This window comes from Haematobia irritans, chromosome 3 (genome assembly GCF_050003625.1).
Source record: "Haematobia irritans isolate KBUSLIRL chromosome 3, ASM5000362v1, whole genome shotgun sequence".
NCBI classification, from domain to species: Eukaryota; Metazoa; Arthropoda; class Insecta; order Diptera; family Muscidae; genus Haematobia; species Haematobia irritans.
The window spans coordinates 12,319,851-12,329,811 of NC_134399.1; the positions used below are offsets into that span (position 1 = coordinate 12,319,851).

The 9,961-nt window shown below is 30.3% G+C and overlaps 1 protein-coding gene across 1 annotated transcript; it reads right to left on the reverse strand.

Moving 5' to 3' along the window:
* Window positions 1-69: 69 nt before the first annotated feature.
* On the reverse strand, window positions 70-9,743 carry Miox (Myo-inositol oxygenase). The gene is made up of 4 exons (XM_075302233.1): window positions 9,577-9,743; window positions 9,032-9,444; window positions 4,389-4,727; window positions 70-280 (listed from the first exon to the last, which is right to left on the reverse strand). The coding sequence occupies exons 1-4, from the start codon at window positions 9,592-9,594 to the stop codon at window positions 172-174; spliced, it is 879 nt and encodes a 292-aa protein (XP_075158348.1). The 5' UTR covers window positions 9,595-9,743; the 3' UTR covers window positions 70-171.
* Between the last annotated feature and the right edge of the window lie 218 nt (window positions 9,744-9,961).

Here is a 9,961-nt window from a genome sequence, read left to right on the forward strand (position 1 = left end):
ATTTAGAACGAATTTTCCCCGTTATTAATTTAGCCATTATTCTTTACAATTTAAACACGCTCCCATACATACAATTTAACAAAGACATATTGATTTTTATTTACACATATATACATATTGATTTCTTATACTAAATTTATTAATGATATAATACATTGATATCTAGGAAGCTTAGAATTCCAATTCTCCTGGTAAATATTTATCTATTAATGATTGATAGTATGGCCACAAAGCTTCAATGTCGGGTATTTTTTCACTTTTGGTATATAAATCGTATCGGCTGAAATTAAAAAAAAAATAATAAAAATAAATACAAAAAATCAAAATTCCTCATAGCTTCAAAAAAATGATATTTTGATTTTTTTTAGGAAAGCTTATAAATTTTTCTGAGCAAATGTATCCAAGAGTTCCATGGTATAATTTTTAATATAAGCTGATTTTGCTTTTAAAGTATTTTATTTTATATCGGATTAAACTGAATTTTTGAAACCAGGTTTTTTTAGGTCCTTGAATGGGAGCCACCGTGGTGCAATGGTTAGCATGCCCGCCTTGCATACACAAGGTCGTGGGTTCGATTCCTGCTTCGATCGAACACCAAAAAGTTTTTCAGCGTTGGATTATCCCACCTCAGTAATGCTGGTCCCTTGTCATTGAGCTTAACATGGAATCGGGCAGCACTCAGTGATAAGAGAGAAGTTCACCAATGTGGTATCACAATGGACTGAATAGTCTAAGTGAGCCTGATACATCGGGCTGCCACCTAACCTAACCTAACCTAGGTCCTTGAATAGAATAAAATTTATTTCGGTTAAATTTTTATACCCTGCCCCACACTGAGGAACAGGGTATTATAGGTTAGTGCAACACCCAGAAGGAGACGAGATAGACATATGGTATCTTTGGCAAAAATGCTCAGGGTGGGCTCCTGAGTCGATATAGCCATGAACGTCTGTCCGTCTGTCTGTGAACACATTTTTGTAATCAAAGTCTAGGTCGCAGTTTTAGTCCAATCGACTTCTAATTTGGTACAAATATGTGTTTTGGTTCAGAATATAACCCTATTGATTTTGGACGAAATCGCTTCAGATTTAGATATAGCTCCCATATATATCTTTCGCCCGATATGGACTAATACGGTCCCAGAAGCCAGAGTTTTACCCTGATTTGCTTAAAATTTTGTTCAAGAAGAACAATTGGTACTATTGTCAAGTGTGCCAAATTTTATTGAAATCGCTTCAGATTTAGATATAGCTCCCATATATATCTTTCGCCCGATATGGACTTATATGGCCCTAGAAGCCAGAGTTTTACCCTGATTTGCTTAATGCTGGTGACATTTCTGAGGGTTTTAAAACTTCTCTAAGTGGTTTCACTGCTATGTGGAACCCCGTTCGGACTCGGCTATAAAAAGGAGGTCCCTTGTCATTGAGCTTAACATGAAATCGGGCAGCACTCAGTGATAAGAGAGAAGTTCACCAATGTGGTATCACAATGGACTGAATAGTCTAAGTGAGCCTGATACATCGGGCTGCCACCTAACCTAACCTAAGCTAGGTCCTTGAATAGAATAAAATTTATTTCGGTTAAATTTTTATACCCTGCGCCATACTGAGGAACAGGGTATTATAGGTTAGTGCAACACCCAGAAGGAGACGAGATAGACATATGGTGTCTTTGGCAAAAATGCTCAGGGTGGGCTCCTAAGTCGATATAGCCATGAACGTCTGTCTGTGAACACATTTTTGTAATCAAAGTCTAGGTCGCAGTTTTCGTCCAATCAACTTCAAATTTGGCACAAGTATGCCTTTTGGCTCAGAATAGAACCCTATTGATTTTGGAAGAGCACTCAGTGATAAGAGAGAAGTTCACCAATGTGGTATCACAATGGACTGAATATTCTAAGTGAGCCTGATACATCGGGCTGCCACCTAACCTAGGTCCTTGAATAGATGTGCTAAATAAAATTTATTTCTGTTAAATTGTTATACCCTGCGCCACACTGAGGAACAGGGTATTATAAATTAGTGCATATGATTGCAACACCCAGAAGGAGACGAGATAGACACATGGTGTCTTTGGCAAAAATCCTCAGGGTGGGCTCCTGAGTCGATATAGCCATGTCCGTCTGTACGTCTGTCCGTGAACACATTTTTGTAATCAAAGTCTAGGTCGCAGTTTTAGTCCAATCGACTTCAAATTTGGTACAAATATGTGTTTTGGCTCAGAATATAACCCTATTGATTTAGTTCAGATTTAGATATAGCTCCCGTATATATCTTTCGCCCGATATGGACTTATATGGCCCCAGAAGCCAGAGTTTTACCCTGATTTGCTTAAAATTTTGCTCAAGAAGAACAATTGGCACTATTGTCAAGTGTGCCAAATTTTATTGAAATCGGTTCAGATTTAGATATAGCTCCCATATATATCTTTCGCTCGATATGGACTAATACGGTCCCAGAAGCCAGAGTTTTACCCTGGTTTGCTTAAAATTTTGCTCAAGTAGAACAATTGGTACTATTGTCAAGTGTGCCAAATTTTATTGAAATCGGTTCAGATTTAGATATAGCTCCCGTATATATCTTTCGCCCGATATGGACTTATATGGCCCCAGAAGCCAGAGTTTTACCCTGATTTGCTTAAAATTTTGCTCAAGAAGAACAATTGGTACTATTGTCAAGTGTGCCAAATTTTATTGAAATCGGTTCAGATTTAGATATAGCTCCCGTATATATCTTTCGCCCGATATGGACTTATATGGCCCCAGAAGCCAGAGTTTTACCCTGATTTGCTTAAAATTTTGCTCAAGAAGAACAATTGGTACTATTGTCAAGTGTGCCAAATTTTATTGAAATCGCTTCAGATTTGGATATAGCTCCCATATATATCTTTCGCCCGATATGGACTAATACGGTCCCAGAAGCCAGAGTTTTACCCTGGTTTGCTTAAAATTTTGCTCAAGAAGAACAATTGGTTCTATTGTCAAGTGTGCCAAATTTTATTGAAATCGGTTCAGATTTAGATATAGCTCCCGTATATATCTTTCGCCCGATATGGACTTATATGACCCCAGAAGCCAGAGTTTTACTCCAATTTGGTTGAAATTTTGCACTAGGAGTACAATTAGTAGTGTACTCAAGTCTGCCAAATTTTATTGAAATCGGTTCAGATTTAGATATAGCTCCCATATATATCGTTCGCCCGATTTACACACATATGACCACAATAACCAATCTTTTACTCCGATTTAATTGAAATTTCGCACAGGGAGTAGAATTAGCATTGTAGCTATGCGTGCCAAATTTGGTTGAAATCGGTTCAGATTTAGATATAGCTCCCATATATATCGTTCGCCCGATTTACACTCATATGACCACAGGGGCCAATTTTTTGCTCCGATTTAGTTGAAATTTTGCACAGGGAGTAGAATTAGCATTGTTGCCATGCGTGTCAAATTTGGTTGAAATCGGTTCAGATTTAGATATAGCTCCCATATATATGTTTTTCTGATTTCGACAAAAATGGTCAAAATACCAACATTTTCCTTGTAAAATCGCCACTGCTTAGCCGAAAAGTTGTAAAAATGACTCTAATCTTCCTAAACTTCTAATACATATATATCGAGCGATAAATCGTAAATAAACTTTAACGAAGTTTCCTTAAAATTGTTTCAGATTTAAATATTTCCCATATTTATTTTTTACTAACAACTAATTTTGTAGAAGTGTATCAAATTCTGTCCAGATCGAGTGATATTTAAATGTATGTATTTGGGACAAACTTTTATATATAGCCCCAACACATTTAACGGATGTGATATGGTATCGAAAATTTAGATCTACAAAGTGGTGCAGGGTACAATATAGTCGGCCCCGCCCGACTTTAGACTTTCCTTACTTGTTTTTACTAATATTGTGTTTTATCCCAGGGCGATAGCCGATTTAAATTTTGAGTCTAGAGATTTTGTAAAAGTTTAAAATATTTTGTCCTAATTTGAAGGAGTTAAGATGGTATTAAAAATTTTTCAATAAAAGCTTTTGGTATACATAGTGGTGAAGGGTATAATATAGTCGGGTCCGCCCGACTTTAGACTTTACTTATTTGTTTTCGAATAAGCAGGAGGCTGATGAGAGAGATCCAGCTCTTAAATTATTACACAGTGAAACCTCTCATACTTGGATACTGTGAAAAGCGGACACCTCATAAGTGGACACCTCCCAAATGTGGAGAAAGTTCTAAGAGTTTATGAATTAATTTGAGAAAATTTCAGATTCGTGAGCAAATGTTTTTGTGCTACACCCACTGATTTTCATTTTTCAGCATACTTTTTGCTGTTTTAGCAGATTTTTCTGCTATGTATACCAACGAATTTCCTTGAATGTACTTACTTGAAAATCAAAACCCATTTCTTAGTTTCCTCATCTCCAGGTTTTGTTAAATGTTCATAATCTCCACCATTATGCCATGGGTAAAATGAATGGAAACGTATAATTTTGCAGGCAATATCGGGAAGTTTGGTTTTATTATGCTTTAGTACTTGATACATATATTCGTCATGTCCCCAGGACATCATAAGGTTGTCAACACCACAGTTGGGCTGGTATATGCCATATTTTGTATTGTACATGGGATTATCACCATCAGGATTACCTTCAAAGCTATCTTTGCGATAAACAATACTATCACCCCAAGCGCAACCAACGGGAAATGTATCACCAACGACACACCTAAAATTAGGCAAAATAAAAAATAATACAAAAATATCATTAAAAAAATTCTATAGGAATCAAATTTTGAGAAAATTTTCTATAGAAATAAATTTTTGCAAAAATTTTCTATAGAAATAAAATTTTGCAAAAATTTTCTATAGAAATAAAATTTTGAAAAAATTTTCTATAGAAAAAAATTGGGAAATTTTTCTATAAAAATTTGACAAAATTTTCTATAGAAATAAAATTTAGCAAAAAATTCGCTATAGAAATAAAATTTTTAAATATGCAAAAAATAAATAATAATAGAAAAGATATAAATTAATTTATTGTCCACAAATTAGTCTGTAAGAGTAAAAACTTAGGTTTTAAATATTTTTCATCTGGTTCGAGAACATTTTATATAGAAAAAAACATTTTTGATAAAATTCCGAAAATTTTCTATAGAAAATAAATTTTTTTGTTTTGTTATTGTTGGTTTTTTTTTTCTTTAATCATTGTTGTTGTTTAATCATTTGATTGTTTGATTTCAGCTTAAAACCATGCATTGACTAAACCACAAGTGTAGATTAACCAACAGAGGAAAATAATGTTTGTCAAATTTATTTGGACAAAGCCCTATAGACAGCAAGATGGTTGGATGGACGCACGTTTCGGAATTACCACATTTCTCATCAGCATCCTCTACTTGCAGCAAAACTATCAACCAATGATCAGAATAAATTCAGGCAGTTCACTAAACCCAAAGTGAACCACACTTGAACCTTCCGAAAAAGGGTTTACGATAGCCGGCTTGACAAACATTCTTTTCCTCTGTTGGTTAAACTACACTTGTGGTTTGGTCAATGCATGGTTTTAAGCTGAAATCTAAAACAACAATAATGAAATTAAATTTTGCAAACATTTTCTATAGAAATAAAATTTTAATCAAATTTTGGCAAGTTTTCCTATGGAAATAAAATTTTTGACAAATGTTTCTACAGAAATACAGTTTTTGACGATTAAAATTGTGAGAAAATTTTCTATAGAAATAAAATGTTGAGAAAAATTTCTATAGAAATTAAATTTTGACAAAATTGTCTATAGAAATAAAATTTTGTAAATTTTTCTACAGAAATAAAAGTTTGCCAAAATTTTCTATAGAGATAAAATTTTGAGAAAATTTTCGATAGAGATAAAATTTTGAGAAAATTTTCTATTGAGATAAAAACAAAAAGATAAAATGTTGACAAAATTTTCTATAGAGATAAAATTTTGACAAAATTTTCTATAGAGATAAAAACTTGAGAAAATTTGCGATAGAGATATAATTTTGTAAAAAAAAATCTATGGAAATAAATTTTTGCAAAAATTTCTATAGAAATAAAATATTACAAACATTTGCTATGAAAATAATATTTTGACAAAATTTTCTATGACAAAAAAAATGTTGACAAAATTTTCTATAGAAATAAAATTTTGATAAATTTTTCAACAGAAATAAAATTTGGACAAAATTTTCTATAGAAATGAAATTTTGAGAAAAATTTCTATAGAAATAAAATTTTGACAAAATTTTCTATAGCAATAAATTTTTGCAAAATTTTCTATAGAAATAAAATTTTGCAAAAATTTTCTATAGAAATAAAATTTTGCAAACATTTTCTATAGAAATAAAAATTTGGCAACATTTTGTATAGAAATAAAATTTTGACAAAATTTTCTATAGAAATAAAATTTTGTAAAAAAATTTTCCATAAAATTAAATTATGACAAAATTTTCTATAAAAATAAAATTTTGACAAAATTGTTGTTGTTTTTTATTGCAGTTTAAAACCATACATTGACTAAACTACAAGTGGAGCTTAACCAACAGAGGAAAATAATGTTTGTCAAATTTATTTGGACAAAAATTTTTATAGAAATAAAATTTTGAGAAAGTTTTCTATAGAGATAAAATTTTGAGAAAATTTTCGATAGAGATAACATTTTGACAAAATTTTCTATAGAGATAAAATTTTCTAAAGGAATCAATAAAATTTTGAGAAAATTTTTTATAGAGATAAAATGTTGACAACATTTTCTATAGAGATAAAATTTTGACAAAATTTTTATAGAGATAACATTTTGACAAAATTTTCTATAAAGATAAAATTTTGACAAAATTTTCTATAGAGATAAAATTTTGACAAAATTTTCTATAGAAATAAAATTTTGCAAAAATTTTCTATAGAAATAAAATTTTGCAAATATTTTCTATAGAAACAAATTTTTGACAAAATTTACTATAAAAATAAAATTTTGACAAAATGTACTACAAAATTAAATTTTTGACAAAATTTTCTATAGAAATAAAATTTGGAGAAAAATTTTTATAGAAATAAAGTGTTAAGAAAATTTGCTATAGAAATAAAATTTTGTCAAAATTTTCTAAAGAAATAAAATTTTGAGAAAATTTTCTATAGAGATAAAATTTTGAGAAAATTTTCGATAGAAATAAAATTTTGACAAATTTTTCTATAGAGATAAAATTTTGACAAAATTTTCCATAGAAATAAAATTTTGAGAAAATTTTTTTATAGAAATAAAATTTTAAGAAAATTTTCTATAGAGATAAAATTTTGGGAAAATTTTAGATAGAGATAACATTTTGTGAAAGATTTGCTAAGAAATAAAATTTTGACAAATTTTTTTATAGAGACAAAATTTTGATAAAATTTTCTATAGGGATAAAATTTTGAGAAAATGTTTTATAGAAATAAAATTTTAAGAACATTTTCTATAGAGATAACATTTTGAGAAAATTTTCGATAGAGATAAAATTTTGTTAAAAATTTTTCTATAGAAATAAATTTTTGCAAACTTTTCTATAGAAATAAAGTCGTGACAAAATTTTCTATAGAAATAAAATATTACAAAAATTTTCTATGGAAATAATATTTTGCAAAAAATTTCTATAGAAATAAAATTTTGACAAAATTTTCTACAGAAATAAAATTTTGAGTAAATTTTCGATAGAGATAAAATTTTGAGTAAATTTTCGATAGAGATAAAATTTTGTAAAAAAATTTCTAAAGAAATAAATTTTTGCAAAATTTTCTATAGAGATAAAATTTTGAAAACATTTTCTATAGAAATAAAATTTTGATAAATTTTTGACAGAAATAAAATTTGGACAAAATTTTCTATAGAAATAAAATTTTAAGAAAATTTTCTATAGAAATAAAATTTTAAGAAAATTTTCTATAGAAATAAAGTTTTAAGAAAATTTTCTATAGAAATAAAATTTTGACAAAAGTTTCTATAGAGATATAAGGTTAGGTTAGGTTAGGTGGAAGCCCGATATATCAGGCTCACTTAGACTATTCAGTCCATTGTGATACCACAGTGGTGAACTTCTCTCTTATCACAGAGTGCTGCCCGATTCCATGTTAACCTCAATGACAAGGTACCTCCTTTTTATAGCCGAGTCCGAACAGCGTTCCACATTGCAGTGAAACCACTTAGAAGCCCAGCAAAAAAAGCATAGCCAAAAAAGTAATGAAAATGTTATTTTTGGATCCGGAAGTGGTGCAAAATTGACGCAGAAGCGATGAATTTAACATGGGCTTGTCATAGGACGGAAGTCCTCCATTTCAACAGCCGTTGCACTGAATTTCCATCACTTCTTTAGGTGTGATCCGAATTCAATGTTTTGGATGTAAATTAAAAAATTCTGTGATATTTTTTTATAATTTTTAATGGATTTTAACGCTTGTCGGAAACGTTTGACCTCACATATTTTCAAAAAATCACAATTTTTCAGATTGGATTTAGCATTTTTTACCCATTAAATGTATGAACAAACCAAGTTATAAAAAATTGAATTAAAAGAACTTCCTGTGTAGTTAAAATAAAGAACTTCATTGGGAGTGCATCTTCTGGAAGTGCTTTTAAAGTTGTGCCTTTGGAAGAACTTCCAAATTTTTTTGCTGGGAAGCTTTGAAACACTCAGAAATTTCACCAGCATTACTGAGGTGGGATAATCCACCGCTGAAAAACTTTTTGGTGTTTGGTCGAAGCAGGAATCGAACCCACAATCTTGTGTATGCAAGGCGGGCATGCTAACTATTGCACCACGGTGGCTCCCTTCTATAGAGATAAAATTTTGACAAAATTTTCTATAAAAATAAAATTTTGGCAAAATTTTCTATAGATATAAAATTTTGAAAAATTTTGACAAACTTATCCCTATAGCTTGACAAAATTTTCTATAGAAATACAATTTTGACAAAATTTTCTATAGAAAAAAAAATTTTGAAAAAATTTAAAATATGATGCATGTTTATGGTATTCAAACTTACCATTGAGGTTCATCATAGAATGCCATTATTTTACCCAAATCATGAATTAAAGCAGTCAAATGCAGCCAATCCAATTCAGGGTATTCTTCTCTTGCCCGTTCGGCTGCTTGAAATGCATGAACAATATTTGGTAAATCTATATCGGGATCGGATTCATCTATAAGATCATTTAGTTTTTCCAAAGCCTGGCGGACAGTTGCTTTCAGCGTATTGAATTGAAGCCAACGATCATGGCGACTTTTTACAAAATCAACAGTTTGATTTTGATGCATTAGGCGATAGGTTTTTCGAACACGTTCCTTAAGAGGATCATTTTCATCGACACTGTAGTCACGAAATTTAGAAATTTGTTTTTCAGCAAATGTGGGTTCGGGTCGCAATAATTCCGAGGGATCGATAAAATCAAGTTGATGCTGTATTTATAAAAATAATGAAAAAAAAACACATACACACTCATAAACAATTTTTCAAAACATTTTGATTGTTTTTTTTTTTATACTTCAAAACACTTAATATTATTATAAATTTTTTTTGTGATTTAATACCTCTTGTAAAATGCGCATTTTATTTTATTTTAATTTATTTGTTTTTTTTGTTATTTATTGGAAAAATGGAAAACTACTTAAATTTGTATTTTGATTATTAATTTATGACCGGACTACTTGTTAGCGTAGCACTGAGTACTTCTGTCACATTCCTTGAAATGTTAGTTAATGACGGAAACATAGCTTTTTATATAGGCTTCAAGATTGCCAACGACGAAAGAGATGGCAAAAGTCTGATATCTCAAATGTCGCGAGAGAACCGGCAAAAAACAAATCTTTTATAGCATTGTAATTGGGTTATTAATCGATTAAAGTCAAGTGCAAGACCATAAGATGACGATTGTTTTCATTTTTTTCTTTCTTTTCTAAATGTATTTTATTTTCC

Coding starts and splice junctions, on each gene's coding strand:
- Miox (XM_075302233.1), bottom strand. Junction 4,728..9,031: donor TTCTATGATGAACCTCAATG/GTAAGTTTGAAT, acceptor GCCTAATTTTAG/GTGTGTCGTTGGTGATACAT. Junction 281..4,388: donor AAATGGGTTTTGATTTTCAA/GTAAGTACATTC, acceptor TTTTAATTTCAG/CCGATACGATTTATATACCA.